The 17224-nt window shown below is 40.4% G+C and overlaps 2 protein-coding genes across 4 annotated transcripts; both read left to right on the plus strand.

Annotated features, from left to right (window-relative positions):
* The first annotated feature begins 1931 nt into the window (after positions 1–1931).
* On the plus strand, positions 1932–8955 carry LOC311259143 (elongation factor 2b-like). Its single transcript, XM_084356059.1, has 13 exons — positions 1932–2054; positions 3108–3322; positions 3871–4052; positions 4337–4548; positions 4795–4973; positions 5156–5261; positions 5526–5778; positions 5956–6151; positions 6258–6624; positions 6781–7134; positions 7269–7451; positions 7617–7749; positions 8586–8955. The coding sequence occupies exons 1-13, from the start codon at positions 2052–2054 to the stop codon at positions 8777–8779; spliced, it is 2577 nt and encodes an 858-aa protein (XP_084212185.1). The 5' UTR covers positions 1932–2051; the 3' UTR covers positions 8780–8955.
* Positions 8956–10889: 1934 nt separating this feature from the next.
* hmg20b (high mobility group 20B) lies at positions 10890–15169 on the plus strand. Of its 3 annotated transcripts, none has more exons than XM_084354175.1 (9): positions 10890–10971; positions 11328–11429; positions 12291–12491; positions 12775–12895; positions 13052–13101; positions 13194–13260; positions 13504–13719; positions 14033–14165; positions 14537–15169. In XM_084354175.1, the coding sequence occupies exons 1-9, from the start codon at positions 10924–10926 to the stop codon at positions 14547–14549; spliced, it is 951 nt and encodes a 316-aa protein (XP_084210301.1). In that variant the 5' UTR covers positions 10890–10923; the 3' UTR covers positions 14550–15169. The 3 variants fall into 3 exon arrangements, with proteins under 3 accessions (XP_084210301.1, XP_084210300.1, XP_084210302.1); XM_084354174.1 differs by having other exon boundaries at positions 10891–10971; positions 13049–13101; XM_084354176.1 differs by having other exon boundaries at positions 10970–10999; positions 13049–13101.
* The last annotated feature ends 2055 nt before the right edge of the window (positions 15170–17224 follow it).

Here is a 17224-nt window from a genome sequence, read left to right on the forward strand (position 1 = left end):
ATCTGTTGAACCACATTTTTGATTCCTGGTCTGCCGCCCACTTCCATGTGTGACCACATGTGACAGTTTCTGGCCGGTGTTTTCTTTCATAATGCAGCATTGATATTGTTTCATAATCATTTTATGCGGATAATTATGTTTTTTTCATATTTATGAAGCAATTCATTTCCGTTTGCTTTTTTTGCCAGAGAAGGCAAAGTACAGGGATTAACTACGGAACAGGTGCAGTACGTGATCAAAAAGAAAAGATTGCTGGATAGAAGAATGTAATCCCTGACATGCTTGATTTATTGTACTGTACAAGAAACACATATTATGATTCATGGCAAATGAAAAAACAACAAAAATCTGATTAAAATGCTGCCATCAAATGGCAACATTTTGCATTCTCATTCCAGAATAATTCAGTGCTGTAACTGTTAAAGGTGGAGCTAATTTAACTACCTTTGATGCTGATCGGTAGCTTGATGTATAATACATCAGGATTTATTTGGTGATTACATTTTGTGTAAAAAACCTAACTACAGCTTTGTATACAGTATAAATACAGTAGAGTAAATGGTGCATATGTGCCTCTCAATCAGAGCAGAGACATAAAGTAGCTTGAAATTAAGATACTCAAGTAAGTAGGTCTACTGGTATTGCTTACCTCAAAATTGTACTCAAGTACAGTATTTGAGTTCATTTACTTAGTTACTTTTCACCACTGACAGATTACCTTTTCTAGAATCCTGCCTATTTCTATGCAGGTCTGAGTCACTTAAAACATTACAAGTGCCCATTTTACACATTTAGTACTGAGATTTGATCACTGACAATTTATTGAGGAAAAAGATTAGCTATGAATATTATAATCTACATTTTAAACTGGAGTGAGGGACTTGCAGCAGGCCACCAGCACCTGATGACCAGAACATGCATAACCAATATACTTTCAACTTATGTTAAGGTCATTTAAGGACTTGTTTATGATGCAACTATGTTCACCAGAATGGACAACGAGCCCCCTGGTGGAAAGGAGGAGGAGAAAAAAAGGAAGTCTTAAAATGTGGAGACAAAACACTCCAAACAGGAAAGGCATGTGAGCAGCCTCCTGTTTAATTCAGGCATTTTGTAGTATAACCCCATGCTAAAAGTACATTTCTTTCACTGACTCTGAGTTACAAAAGTGTGTTAAATATCTGAAAGTATAGTATTGTAGGTTTTCTTTCTTTCAGTTGATTAGTGATTGCATTTTCCAGGTCAAAATATCCCAGCAAATGCAATTTACATTTGTTTATGGAATGTAACTCAGCTCATTGCATTGTATAAGAGTCTTATGTTTTGATATTTGCATTTATTTCAGTGAAAGATGTAAAAAATAAAAACAAATATGAGCAGATACAGCAAAATCCAGGAACCTTATTATTTTCCATGACCAATATGTGGAATTTAAGGGTTAGAAAAGGATTATTCTGTAAAAAATTAAAGTCAGGCAATTTATTTCATTGCATCATAAAAGAAAGCCCCTGGTGTCTGAAGCTAAACAAGACGTACAGTATTGTGAATTGGGGAGAGTTCAGTTTGGCTTCTAGGCAAGCCATTCCTTCTCTTTCTTATTGGAGCATATCCTATAGCCTAAATTAATCATATATATAAAAAATGTAATTTACACGTTACATATATTGATATACAACAACAAAAAAGCATGTTTTAGTGATTAATTTACAAATATCTTGCAGGATTCATAATTAGCCTCGTGTTCACCAAATTCTGGATACAGCGAGTAAATGCTTTGTTGCCGTTTTATTATTAATGGCTGTCGTGATTTAAGTTAATACTGGACTTCTCCTTCGGGCTCCTTCGACTTCTTTGTCAAGCAAACTTGTGATCACGAGCAGAAGCAGCGTAATGACATTTGTACGTGACGACGCACAGGAATGACGCACGTATTATAAAGCCCTGTTTTCTGACGTCAGCGGCCTCTTCCCTGCCTATGCCCTCGTGAGGTGGGCAGCGTAAAATTTCCTGTCTGTTTTCGCCACTAAGCGAATCCAAAACCATCCGCCAAAATGGTGAGTTTCTCTCATTTTTTCTGAGTAATTAATGAGTTATAGGACACACAAGGTGTCTTCCGCGTTAGTATTTATAATTTTGCCCGGACACTTTGACGGATGCTACGCTACTTGCATGACATATCTATGGATCGGGCTTTGATCAAAATGGCAGCCATTTCGTTGTCTGTAACGTTATCCGTTATATGTAATTAAAGAAATCAACTTCTGAACTGTTGCTGAATTCTTGGCTTTTTTACCTCTTTTAAAACATGTTCTGAAAGGCGATATGCCGGTCGGCCCTTTTGTACAGGTTGAAATGGCTGACGTTGGGAGCCAGTGCTGTTAGCTAACTTTTACCATTGGTGGCCGTTTTGTAATCCAACGTTGGGTGTTTTCGTTAAATGTCTTGCTAAGATCAAGATGAACGTAGTTGTACCAGGACACTCGTATTTTAAAAAGGCAGTCTGGGTGTAGGGTTAGCGAAATGTGTTTGACGTTATAAGGGGTAGAGGGGGGGATGACTTGCCGGCATTTAGCGTTTCTGGCCCGCCCGGCTAGTTTAGCTTTCAAGCCAGTGTTAGCATCTAGCATAGTGTCAAAGTCTGTACACGTGGCCTACAAGAGCCGACACACTGTGCCGGCTATTAACTCGGTTCAACGTATTTATACCAACTATTACTCATTTGTCATCGTAGTCAAAATATCAGTTGTTCACCGGCTGTACTGTGAAACATCGACAGGGAGCTGTTATATATTTCGGCTGAGTGTAGATGACGGTAACGTCACAGCTGATGTGATGCTGATGGCGGACACAACGCCCTGGTGGAAGTGCAGCACAGTTAACGTTGCGTCAGCAGCAATTTTCGATAAGCTGTGGGGGCAGTGAGTGTGAAGCCAAGTTGAATAACAATCGTGTGCACACTGAAACAAATGACGATATGATCCGTGGCCGTAAGTTATAAAAACTGGAAGATGCACAGCCAATGTATTTTAAGACTTTTGCTACGTGTGCACTGATTTGTTTGTGTTTCCTCTTTTTGTGAATGCACTAACCTGATTTTGCCCCCTCAGGTGAACTTTACCGTAGACCAGATCCGTGCCATCATGGACAAGAAGGCCAACATCCGTAACATGTCTGTGATTGCGCACGTAGACCACGGAAAGTCAACCCTGACAGACTCGCTTGTGTCGAAGGCTGGCATCATTGCCTCAGCTCGTGCTGGAGAGACCCGTTTCACAGACACAAGGAAAGATGAACAGGAACGTTGTATCACCATCAAGTCTACGTAAGTGTCTTGTTGTATTTGCTACTGCACTCTTATACTGTCTCATCACTACTGTGTTTGCAGTGTAGAGTTTTGTAGCAATCCGGTGATTAACATAAATGGTGGTGTGGGCATACCTTTTTTGTTTTTTTCGTCATGCAGCACTTTCCCATTTCAGCCAAAATGCGCTTAGGTGATAATTTGTTCCAGCACCTAATAGTTGTCTAACTGGATTTGCTTTTACTCTAAATCACGCATATGGTTATGTCATGGCTAAACATTTTGCAAAGTATGCTGTTTGTTTTGAACATCAACATAACTTTAACTACTGTTCTGCTTTGACTTTTTACTGTTACGGTATAAAAACCAATTGGCAGATTTCTAGAACTTGCATTTGTGAAATCATTAGATTTTGTCAGTGCTATATTGTAAGGCATTGTATGGAAGACCTTTGTGAATAGGAAACTATGTTTTGGATGGCATTCCTCGATTGGGAGGAAGAACACAAATTAAGTGATATTTTTTATTTTGACATCTGACTTTGTCTAACAAATTGTTCCAACTTGCAGCGCCATCTCCCTGTTCTACGAGCTGGCCGATAATGACTTGGCCTTCATTAAGCAGGCCAAGGATGGCAATGGCTTCTTGATCAACCTGATTGACTCACCAGGGCACGTTGACTTCTCCTCTGAGGTGACTGCTGCCCTCCGTGTCACTGATGGAGCCCTGGTTGTGGTGGACTGTGTGTCTGGTAAGGTCATGGCTGACCAATCCTCAGCAACATAAATGCCTAATGCAGAATATATGCTCGTCTTGGTTAATAGGTAGTTTGATCATAATTGACTTCAAAATATCTCAGATGTTTTTCTCTTATGAGAAGCTTGTTCCATTTGCATGTGCAGCAGGAAAACCTGAGGTGCTAATTTACAAAATAATCAGAAGTGATATGTTAACAATCAGACAAATAGTGTGAAATTGGACTGACAACCTGATCACCTTTCTGTACATTAAACTATCATTGTGTATCCCTGCCAGGTGTCTGTGTGCAAACTGAGACAGTGCTCCGTCAGGCCATTGGTGAGCGCATCAGGCCAGTCCTGATGATGAACAAGATGGACCGTGCCTTACTGGAGTTGCAGCTTCAAGCTGAAGACCTTTACCAGACTTTCCAGCGTATTGTTGAGTCGGTCAACGTCATCATCTCCACCTATGGAGAAGATGAGGATGGACCTATGGGCAACCTCCAGGTTAGTGGCTTCCTGAACCACATTGTACTCTGCTTTACCCTGAGACAGTAAATTTCAAACAACTGGCAGAATTTGCAGGATAAAAGCCCCTGAACGGAGACTCAAAATTAATATTTTTCTTTAAGCATTTGTCTAAAGTAAAATACTCAGTTCTCAACTCATCAATTCACAACATGATTAAATACATTTTTTTTAAAGATTCTCATTCGTACTGATATCCTAATGTGGTGTCATCAATTCTCCTAGATCGATCCAACCATGGGAACTGTTGGCTTTGGCTCTGGACTCCATGGCTGGGCTTTCACCCTGAAGCAGTTTGCTGAGATGTATGCAGCCAAGTTTGCTGCCAAGGGCAACACCCAGATGTCACCAGCTGAGCACTGCAAGAAGGTGGAAGACATGATGAAGAAGCTGTGGGGTGATAGGTGAGTCTTTTAAGCAGAGCTAGATTAGCAAATGAAAGCACATGTGATCAGGGAATGGGATGCAGAGGGGTAAGATGCACATACAAGACGGATTTAAGCATAGAAAATGACTTGTTTTAAAATGTTTGTAGTTGTCTGACAGTTTTATTGGTAAATCTTAACACAATGTTTGTATACTCAAGGTATTTCGACCAGAGCAATGGAAAGTTCCTGAAGACTCCTACAGGAGCTGACGGCACCAAGTACCCCCGCACCTTTGTTGCCCTCATCCTGGACCCCATCTTCAAGGTAACAAGACTTGGAGTTTATTTAAATGTTCTTCAGCACAGACATACATTTCCTAATTGGGTAATTGAGTGTCGGCAAATGTTTTTTGTTCAAACTCGACTATGTGCCTGAAAGTGATGACTTAAACATTCTTCACTTTGACCTGAGTAACCAGTGATGATATTTTTCCGTCTGAGAAGGGCACAAAAGTTGGTTTACTGAAACTTTCTTGGCTGGGCCGTGTTAAATTGCAGCCTACTAATTCAAAATGACTTCCTTTTGTAGGTGTTTGATGCCATCATGAACTTCAAGAAGGATGAAACCGACAAACTGATCACCAAGCTGGAAGTCAAGTTGGATACTGAAGACAAAGAAAAGGAGGGCAAGCCTCTCCTGAAGGCTGTGATGCGCCGCTGGCTGCCTGCAGGAGAGGCTCTTCTGCAGATGATCACCATCCACCTGCCTTCCCCCGTCACTGCCCAAAAGTACCGTTGTGACCTGCTTTATGAAGGACCCCCCGATGATGAGGCTGCCATGGGTATGACATTTACTTTAGTTTTGATCATGAACAGGAATTGAAGGTTGTAACATACACAGCACATGCATGATTTCAGCAATTCCTCTTGGAGATACCTTGGCAGGGCAGCGAGGCAGATGTGGCTTGGATTTGCTGTGGTTCTTGGAGTCAAACTGTCCATTTTTTGTTTTTAATCAGGTATCAAGAACTGTGACCCCAAGGCTCCTTTGATGGTGTACATCTCAAAGATGGTCCCCACCAATGACAAGGGTCGCTTCTATGCATTTGGCCGTGTGTTCTCTGGGTCTGTCTCCACTGGTCTGAAAGTACGCATTATGGGTCCAAACTATGTCCCTGGAAAGAAGGACGACCTCTACTTGAAGCCAATTCAGAGGTTTGTTGCAACATTTTGACTATCGATCAATAACTAGATATTTATTGGGTATGTGTATTACATTTCAGATGTTGGTCACATCTAACTGTGTGTTGGTCTTTTCTAGGACCATTTTGATGATGGGTCGTTATGTTGAGCCCATTGAAGATGTGCCATGTGGTAACATCGTGGGTCTGGTTGGAGTGGACCAGTACCTCGTCAAGACCGGAACAATCACCACCTTCGAGCAAGCACACAACATGAGAGTGATGAAGTTCAGTGTCAGCCCTGTGGTGAGGGTTGCTGTGGAGGCTAAAAACCCTGCTGACCTGCCAAAGCTGGTAGAGGGTCTGAAGCGTCTGTCCAAGTCTGATCCTATGGTGCAGTGCATCATTGAAGAATCTGGAGAACATATCGTCGCTGGTGCTGGAGAGCTCCATCTGGAGATTTGTCTGAAGGATCTGGAGGAGGATCATGCTTGCATTCCACTCAAGGTGATTAAAGCAACTTTTGAGTGAACTGATGTTAAGTAAAAACCCATTTACACCAATGAGTTTAATGTAAAATCTATATAAATCAAATGGATAAAACATGTTTTTATTTTATCCCTCAAGGTGACCATTTCTGCATTGACACTTGTTTTCTTTTAGAAATCTGATCCAGTGGTGTCCTACAGAGAGACCGTGTCTGCAGATTCCAGTGTTATGTGTCTGTCAAAGTCACCCAACAAGCACAACCGTCTGTTCATGAAGGCCCGTCCCCTTGAAGAGGGCCTGCCTGAGGACATTGAGAAGGGTGACGTTAGCGCTCGCCAGGAGCTCAAGGCCCGTGCCCGCTACCTCGCTGACAAGTACGATTGGGATGTCGGTGAGGCCAGAAAGATCTGGTGCTTTGGACCTGATGGAACTGGCCCCAACATGTTGGTGGACGTCACCAAGGGAGTGCAGTACCTTAATGAGATCAAGGATAGTGTTGTGGCTGGCTTCCAGTGGGCAGTCAAGGAGGTAAGTGGTCAGCTAAAACGGTCTTGAGTTCCACTAGAATCTTCTATCAGATTAAATCATTGTATGTTCTTCTACCCAATGATCAGTGTATATACATATATTTCCTTTACAATTGGTGCCTCTGTTGTCTTTAGGGTGTCCTCTGTGAAGAGAACATGAGGGCCATTCGCTTCGACATCCATGATGTGACCCTGCATACAGATGCCATTCACCGTGGTGGTGGTCAGATTATTCCCACAGCTCGCAGAGCTCTGTACGCATGCGAGCTCACAGCTGAGCCCAGAATGATGGAGCCCGTCTACCTGGTGGAGGTCCAGGTAAGTGTCACTGGAGATTTAGTCTGTGTTTTGTTTCTTCTAGTTACCCGAGCAGAGTTTAGCTTTAGGAATAAACCTTTCTTTAATTTTGATGTTGCTCAGACAATCAGACTTGTGTCTTTCACAAACAACTTTCTTTGACTCAAAGTCTCGTCTACTTTGCAGTGTCCTGCAGCAGCAGTCGGTGGAATCTATGGTGTGTTGAACAGAAGGCGTGGTCATGTGATTGAGGAGCTCAGTGTCATGGGAACACCGATGCGCCTTACCAAGGCCTACCTGCCTGTCATGGAGTCATTTGGTAAGTCGTCTTTTAACGAGGGATACTGGCAGAGCAGCCAGTGTTAATCTTGTTGCCTGACGTTTTAGCTTAGTCTGACTTATTAGGGCAGCATTTTAGTAACTTCAGTTAGCAAAACTAATGTAATTTCTATCTGAAACAGAGATTAAAGCCATAGATTGAGTCATATGGAGATTAGTTATTCAAAAATGCTGTTTGAAGTTTTATCACACTAAAATTTCACTCACCTACTGTATGTGGTCAAGTCTTGTATTCTTGTAGCTGACAGAATTCCTGTCCCAAACGTTTTGACAGGGCTAGGGCTGCTTTTGTTTTCAGTTGGATCATAGAAGTCGGTCTTTAGTTTATTTAACTTGCAAGGAACTTGTTGCAACCCAAGATCCTTGCCTCTAATGCAACACATACCTAGATAGTTTAACTTGGGGAGCTACTACTTATTTACCATGTCAAAAGGGAAAAAGATGAGGTGCTCAGTGTAATTTTACTTGAACCTTACAGACTTAAAACGGTCCACAAATGTTTAAAAGCCTTGGAAATGGTAGATGAGAAAATGTTCCCAGTGCAGTGGGTTGTATGAGTAATGGACAAATTGTGGTCTGTAAGTTTTGTCTTTATAAAAAAAAAAAATGGACCAATCATATAACTGCTATGCGTGTTTGTAGACATTCACATCTTTTTATACCCTACAAACCCAGGATGGGCAGCCATACCTATGTGATATTAAAAGCCCTTTTTTGACTAGAGGGGAAAACGAATGTAGTCTTCCATATATGTTCCACTTTTACCCATGAGGTAATGGAAGTTATTGAAACATACTTCGCTTTGTCTGTTCCCAGGTTTCACAGCTGACCTCCGTTCCAACACTGGTGGCCAGGCCTTCCCACAGTGTGTGTTTGACCATTGGCAGATCCTCGCTGGAGACCCAACTGATCCCGCCTCCAAGCCCGGTGTGGTTGTGACCGAGACACGCAAACGTAAGGGTCTCAAGGAAGGTATCCCAGCCTTGGACAACTACCTGGACAAATTGTAAAAGCTTGGGACCTCACGTGGCTTTTGCCTCATTCCTCCCCTTCCCAACAAATTATGTCTACATTGTGGGACCGGACTGTACAGAACAGTGAGCACTAATGTTTGCCAAAAGGATTGACGATAATGAATAAACACCTACAAAAATTGTAAACAATAAATAAAGGAAAATAAAAATGACTGGTTCAGGCTATTTTCTTTATGGGGCTAATCATGTGAAAGCTTTTAGACTTTTTCACTCCTGATTTCAAATGAATTGATTTAAGGGACAGCTGTACTGATGAAGCAAGACAGGCTGTGCTGAAGTGTCAGCCAGGACACAACAAGTTTTACAATACTTCCATAATGGGAGCATAAAACCATCTTGTTCACTGGTACGTGGCAAGAGTTTTTGTGGTATGGTCAAATCTATTTTATGTTTTATTTTTTTATGGATGAAACAAAATCTGCAACTTCATTCCGCTGTCGTCCTTCTGAAGATGCAGGACTTGGGTGACTAGGCAGAGACCTAAAGGAAAAATGACATGGTTACCAGAGCTGCATTTCATTATGATTATAGTTTTGCTCTTTTTGCCGAACATTTGCAGGTATACAGTTACTGTTTGTTCTCATTGTAAGGTGAGTCTTGAGACAAAACAAATGAATCTCAGACACTGGTATTTTGATAGACAATTGTCAGTTTGATATTTTGTAGACCAGTTTGAGAAGATACTGGTATACACTAACAACAAAGGTGAACAATTGCCAGAAAATGTCTACAAGACAAATATTGAATTTTTTTTGACGGTTACCACCAGATCTTTTGTTCGTGTAAAAGGGTAGGCGAAGTAATTTGATTTTGTGGCACCCCATAACCAAACAAGCTGAACTTTGTCTCAAATGTTTCCCGGACATGACATGAGAAGATGGCTAAAGTGACTCAAACAAGATAATCTTTCAAGATAAATCTGTTTTGACTGTACTCTTGTAGCCTAAAAACAATATATGGTATTATCTACCATATTGCCCTTTTCATGCCTCTAGGTTTGTAGTCAATAATCTGTTTTGAAAAAGATGGGTGGAGCCAGCAATCCACAACCATTGCTGTCCTTTTATTTGTATGCTTATTCTGATCTGCCCTTGCAAATCAATATTGGGAACTAATTGTCAAGAATCGTATTTGATAGGTAACAGCCAATCATGTTCACTGGGATCGTGTCGTCACTGCGCTTTGAAAGTATTTACCATAAGTGTGTAGTAACCCTGGCTTTTTCCAAAATGAAGTCATAGAAAAATCAAAGAAAATAAGATTATTAATCTAATTCTTCTAAGAAGAAAGTCACATCCACAAATCGAAATGTAATAAATCTAAACCCTGATTTATCATACTTGAAAATTAATTCAAGCAATACATAAAGCCTGTTTTCTCCTCCAGATGCTGTTCCACTCTGTTACCTGTGGAGGGCAGTAAACTCACACGATTCTTAACTTTCCAAAGCACCTGGCACCCAACATTTATAAAAACGATCACGACAAGCACCCTATCCAGGTAGTCAATGAAAGCTAATAGCAAACGACCACTACCGGTGTAGACTTTCAGAATAAAACGCAGGTAGACTACAGCTGTTGTTGGCGGGTACGTGTTTTCGGCGTGTTGAAGCTCGTGCCTTTGAATCAAACTTTACCCAAGTATCATGGAAACAATTACGATACGATATGGAAAACTTTATTAATCTCCCAAGGGGGAAACCTCAGTGTCACCATAAATATAACACAACATCAAGTATATGGGAGTACTATTTATAAAATGTAGAATACAAATGACTTAAATAAAGTGAATAATGAGGTGAATGTTAACATACACCTTATTAATATGATAAAGGGCTACATGATAAATATATAAATAAAATATGAACATGACAAAGTTCAAACAGACTGCCGCTTTTGTACTTTCTAGCTTTTACAGTCATTCGGGGATTTCATAGTAGTTAAAGTCATTAGGGACAGTCTGTAGTAAAATTAACTAAAATTAACTACAAGTATACTTTTGAGGTACTTGTACTTTACTTGAGTATTTCTCTGTTGTGCTACTTTATGCAAACCTTTAAGGGGGGTCAGATAGGGGGATATCCAACCAACCAATCATGACTCTCCGCGCCGACCAATCAGATGACAGGCAGCGTTCACTTCCTGTTTGGCCGAGGGATTCATTATCGGGTGAGTTAGAAGACGTTTATCCCAAAAAGTACGACTAATTCTACAAAATTGCCATTGTTATAAGAGAATAAACATTACTGTATGCATTGATATATATTTTCCTGTATTTAGTATTTCCTTTTGAAAAGTAAGTGCTTTGTCTCGCCTTTCTTGTGTCTGGATATTTACCCGTTGTGTGTGAGAACAGAACTGCTAGCAGTCAGGTTAGCTTAACAAGCGGCAGAGCTACGGGGGAGATAATGCTGAAATGTACTAGTGTGCGCATCTTTATGTACAGCTTCCTCTGTGTTATTCAACACAGAAGTCTTCACTTGGCATAACCCTAACGGAATAAGACCATTTGTATACGTTCATAGTCAGTTACACGGGCGAAGATCATGGGAGGGATCAAACAAGAGCAGAGTGATGCTTCACATCAGCCCAGACCTTCACATTCAGCAGAACAACCGCAAGAAGAGGTGAGTCCTCCTACATCCGACCAGGATCAGCACGATGTGTAAATTGCTTTGATTGCGCATCCTTAGTTGAAATAATAAGGCTGTCAAGTTTTGCATGTAAAGGTGTGATTGATCACTTTGTTTCAGGGATAAAACTGTTTACTATCCATTATTTTCTTCGGTAGCTAAAGGTTATTCACACTATTGCAACATCCCTGCAATAAATCCTGCATTCACAAAGGTTATAATGTTGCAGGAGGAGACAAATTATTGTATTGAGAAGAATAGAATAACTTCATTGTCCAACCGGAGCAGGAAAATTGTCTCTGGTCTCACCCAGGAAAATACAAACACAAACATGTCCACAGGATTAAAAACAAAACACATCACATCAATAAACTGTCATTGCATTAATACCCATAGTGTTCAGCATACACTCTCCTATTTAAGTTTACTGTAATTGGTTGTCTACATAAAATGCATTTGGGATAGATGAGCCCCTGGTAGATCTTGTTCTTTGCCATATCTATTTCATTTATTTTTATACAGGGCAATGTCCTGTTAACAGCTGAGCAGAATAGTAGAAAAAACAAAATAACAGGACAGAGTGTTAATAATTAAAATGGGGAATTGAAAAGAAATAACCTCACTTTAATGTAATACAATTCTGCAGCACCACTAACTACCTATATTGTATTTGCTGACATTTAACAGAACCAATGATTCATAGAAAAAATAATCTGCATCTTAACTGATATTCAAAAAAATTGTTAGCTGCAACCCTGGTATGTTATTATGGTAGTTTTCTACTGAGCAAGATCGTTTATACAGATGAGTGAGCAGTCCCAGCATTCATGAAAGTGTTGCTCCTCCTCTCTGCAGCCAAAGAAGAGAGGCTGGCCGAAGGGAAAGAAAAGAAAGAAGGTGCTACCAAATGGTCCCAAGGCACCAGTGACGGGATATGTCCGCTTCCTGAATGAACGCAGAGAACATATGCGGGCCCGATACCCTGACTTACCTTTCCCAGAAATCACCAAGAGACTTGGAGCAGAGTGGACACGGTTAGCCCAGAATGACAAACAGGTAGTTATTCAATTGTTGCTGCAAATAGCATCATCATCTGCCTTGTTTACTTTTCTAAAGATACGAAATCCTGTTGTTTGATTGGATTTTTAAAGGATATTTCACATCAGTTGTGTTTCTCAGTGCATTATTTGTGAAACGTGTGTGTGCTGGCAAACATTTTTTATGATAAAATGTACCACATGACCATTTTCCAAATGACATGCATAATTAAGCACTTGTTCGTTAGCAAGACAGAATTTTTTCTCAGTAAAGCAGCATGACATTATTTGTGCTCTGACAGCGCTACCTGGATGAGGCAGAACGGGAGAAGATGCAGTATGCCCAGGAGCTGAAGGAATATCAGCAGACTGAGGCCTATCAGATCACCAGCGCAAAGATACAAGACAAGAGGATCAAGAAAGGTGACAATTTATGTAATATATGTCATGTTGGTTATTGCCCATGCATGCATAACCACCACATCACCAGGGAAAATCGCAAGTTACTCCCTATGTTCTACTTTATTACTCTGTGTCTTGTGAGCTGTAGGAAGCACTTACAATTTTCTCTTTCAGAAGACACGCCATCTGTCATCATCAGTACTAGTTCAGAGTCGTCTTTATCAAAGGTACATGACACATCATATCGTCTCGCTGTATATTCTGCATCTTATTTTTACAAATGTTTCAAACAGCTGAGTTGTCTGATGTTGTCCATTAGGCTTCTGACCTTTCAAGCAGATTCGACATCCCTATCTTCACAGAGGAGTTCCTCGATCAGAACAAAGGTAACAGAGGCACTGGAAACAGGAAATGAACATGCTGATAGATCACAAGCCCCCCTTAACATGGCTTAGACAAAACTGCATGATTACTTTTGATATGATAACCGAATTTCCCTTCGGGGATTAATAAAGTTATCTATCTAAAATGATATTTCACTGTAAATTAAATTCCATATAGCTTTAAACAGATCATGTAAGATTTACACTTTCATCAAATCCTGCTTTATTTCTCTCTCCGTGGTATAGCGCGAGAGGCTGAGTTGCGCCGGCTTCGTAAGGCAAACATTGAGTTTGAAGAGCAGAATGCAGTGCTTCAGCGCCACATTAAGGACATGTACAACGCTAAAGAGCGCCTGGAGGCTGAGCTGGGGCTGGACGAGAAGCGAACACAGGCTCTGCACCAACACTTGGTGTCGATTAAACACACACTGGTCAACAGTCTGTCAGCAGTTCCCCTGCCAGGTTAGTCAGCACTCAGTTGGCTATATTTAGCCAGAGCGGGTAGACAGATGGATATTAGTTAAATGTATTTGCCATCAAGAATATTTTCATGCTAGATTCATTTTGTTTCATACTATAGTATAAATACATTGATAACATTAGCAATGTTACATGACCAGTACACGTAAGTCTTCGATTTCTGTCGATAGCAACAGCTGCTCAGAACACCTATTTCCCTCAGGATTGGATTGCCATATCAGTGCTTAAATTCAATTCTATGATATTTCACCTTGAGGGGACTTAGAATGAACTCCACTGTATCTTTTCTGAACAGGTACAGGTGAGACAGCATCTCTTGGGAACCTGGACTCATACCTGAGTCGTCTCAATGGAGCGCTGGAGGGAAACCCTCACAAGCATCGTGCCCTGCTCAGCCAGCTTTGTGAAGTCCTTTCTCATCTGGACAGGTAACTAATGTCTCTCAGACACAACCTGGTAGGGTTAAAACATAAAAATGGAGGTCAGGAGCCATAATTAAGTGTGTCTAGTGCAGAATCTGGAGGAGTGTGATTGATTGTTTTATTCACTATACTACTATGTAATACATTTATATGTCTTGCAGTGTAAGTAATCCTCCTAGTCAGGGCACAGATAAATGCTTAACCCGTGAGACCAAAGATGTGTTCAAAACTTGAACTGCCTGACAAGGAGAAAACGGTTTAAAAATATATACGTCTCTTATTATTCACATTATTATTGGTCCAACAGGGTTTTCCATTAATTTTGTTTATAATTCTCAAGTGATTTTTCTCTTCTTTTTTTTTTTTGTCTTTGCCAGTGAGAAGTTATGAGGACACTGCTTTTCATCCTGCAACACAGGGACACATGACCGGCTCTGTTGTATTAGTTCAAGTCAGTGCCATTCAACGGAGCATGTGGATATCTCAAGGAGAGTAAAGACAAGGGTACAAATACTTAAAAATACCACACACGCAGTCCTATCTACATGCCTCTTCTCTATGAATATATGTATTCTGCAGAATACGTGTATTCATGCACATTAGTTTATGTGAATGTAAATCTGTGTGGCAGTGTTGAGGCTTTTAACAGTTCAGGAATTTCATTACATGTAGTTTTATCTTCTGAACCGCATTTAAATTTGGATTGACTGCGACCCTGTTGTGTAGTTTTAGCAATTACTACAGGCCCCTGAGCTGTCCAACAAGACGAGCCTGTTTATTATGAGTTTACAGTAAATACCATTTGGTATTTGGTGGGTGGGGACTTCGTAGTGTTATCGAGTGCATGAAAAAATGTAAAGGGTGAAATAAAATGTTGGGGTATACATGTTTGGATTTACCAGCAGGTTGTTAAATGGACAAGCAGTTTCACATGGTGTCAGAATATTATTATATATTTGTGAAGTATATTTGTATTTTCTGAAATGTTCATTAAACTACACTGAAAACATTTCCAACAAAAGGTGAATTTGTGCAGTTATTCCTTTTTTAAATTGTTGTGAGCCATGTGTAACTATTTAAAAAGCCCCAACTAAAGTTTAAATCAGATCACAAAACAACATGGTTTCCCCTCTAAAATATGCATGGCTAGATTCCACTAGAAGTTACTGGAAAAATATGCTTTTGTGTGAGCGTGTGATGGTGACCTGACCCCAAATGAGAGAAGGTAAAGGTGCAGTGGATGTTGTAATCCAGCAGGGGGAGCTGTTGAACTACAAAAAGCATTGAATCTTGGAGCAGTGTGAAAGGTCATATTAGCCTGTGATTGGCATTTCTTTTTAAACTGGAATGATGAAAATGGGGTGACCTGTGGTTGATGTGCAACACAGTTTAATACAACGGAGCCTAGCTCAGGTTTTGCCAATGCAATTTGCGCTCACACTACGGTACAGATTATGTGTTTCACTTTTCTGTAGTCTGTTGACTTATGCACCAACAGTTTGTCTGCTCCAATCAAGTATCACTTAAATCCTGCATCACTTGTGTATAACCATTACCTTCTTACAGGAACGTCCTTGCAGAAGACTCTTGAATCCCTTAATATTTATGTGCATTTGCCCCCCTAGGTAAAAAATGTAATGATTACTGGGGCAGTATGCAGCCTCAAAAGCAATTGTTGCAATCTACCATAAATCAGAAAGAAGAAGGTTCAGTTACTTAATTGTCTCCTGTGGGACAAATTTGTCTTGGATAAAGGGACCTGCTGCATCAAACAGACATTACCGTGAAAACACATTAATAAGAGCACATGTGCAAAGACTACCTGTGATAAAAATAACCAAGCAAGTTGATCACAAAGTCAGGCACACTGTTAAAACTTAACAAAGTTAGCACACATCTCCGACTATACGCATCTTGGTATATAATTTACGAGCAAGGGCACAACTCTTTACATGCAGCGAAAGGTGGAACCTGCAGTTATTATTATTAACTTTAACAGACAGAGGGACGAATGAAAGTTTAGGAGAATGCTGCAGCGCAGTTTTGCTGTGAAGCTCCAGAAATGTTCTGTGGACTACGAAACTTCACCTGACTTTCCGTCAGCATGGGGGTGAGTAGATAATGACCAAATTTGTCATTTCTGGATGAACTTATCCTTTAAAAACATGCCTTTCAGGTGAGATTCTGTTAAAGATGCACAGTATGGTGGTATTATAACTGACACTCCTGCTGTCACTGACTCACTGCTAATTATTACCCAGAAGTCCTCTGAAGTAGTTTCCTCAGAAGAAGGCAAAAATGAATGATCACAATATTCTTCACTAAAAAAAACCCTCCATGTTGTGATATTATCTCAGGATACCAAGTGAGGATCTCCTCAGACATCTTAGAGTGTTTAAAATATGGAGGGAGAGGCTAAAGATCAGGGGCTGTATTCCTAAAGATTCTTAGTGCAAAGAGTTGCTCCTAGTGGCCAAATTCTAAGAAAATTCTTTGAATCATGATGTTTTCTTAGAATTTCCCCTAAAAGTGAAGAGTAGATCCTAGTAAAGATAAAAGCTATTCCTAAACAATCCTAGCTCTTAAGAGAGCTCCTAAGGTGAGATCTGTTAAGAGCAGGGAAGAGGACTTTTAAGCGGCAGAGTTCCCTAAGCAGAGGACAAAATGGCAGACGGAAGAGACAGGAGAGATATTCTACAAACACTGGATGACAGTGAATTAATGAAACGCTACAGATTGGATCGTGCAGGAATCATGTTTGTGGTCGATCTCATTAGAGATGCACTTACTTCTCTAACTCAACGCCACAATGCAATACCACCCGAAATGAAAGCCAGCCAACACTGCTTCTTATAGGCCGGTCAACAATCACAGACATTGATGAAAGCTGAGCCATTTTACCCTCGTTAATACCAAATTGAGTTGAAATGTTGAAAGTGCAAAAATGACCAGCATGGCAATTAATATAAACAAATAAATATAACTATCACTATGTGAATACTGTGCAAGTGGGCCTAAGTTTTCACACAGTTTGTAGGATCATTTTAAAGTATAGCTTACTATTC

Source organism: Pagrus pagrus, assembly GCF_965226575.1.
Source record: "Pagrus pagrus genome assembly, chromosome: 6".
Classification (NCBI taxonomy): domain Eukaryota; kingdom Metazoa; phylum Chordata; class Actinopteri; order Spariformes; family Sparidae; genus Pagrus; species Pagrus pagrus.

Excerpts from the sequence above, each read along its gene's own strand:
- LOC311259143 (XM_084356059.1), top strand. Across the intron at positions 5,262-5,525 it reads TCCTGGACCCCATCTTCAAG|GTGTTTGATGCCATCATGAA; the intron begins GTAACAAGACTT and ends TTCCTTTTGTAG. Across the intron at positions 7,750-8,585 it reads GCCTGTCATGGAGTCATTTG|GTTTCACAGCTGACCTCCGT; the intron begins GTAAGTCGTCTT and ends GTCTGTTCCCAG.
- hmg20b (XM_084354174.1), top strand. The coding sequence starts at position 10,924 with ATGACAGGCAGCGTTCACTTCCTGTTTGGCCGAGGGATTCATTATCGG. Across the intron at positions 12,492-12,774 it reads TAGCCCAGAATGACAAACAG|CGCTACCTGGATGAGGCAGA; the intron begins GTAGTTATTCAA and ends GTGCTCTGACAG. Across the intron at positions 13,720-14,032 it reads GTCAGCAGTTCCCCTGCCAG|GTACAGGTGAGACAGCATCT; the intron begins GTTAGTCAGCAC and ends TTTTCTGAACAG.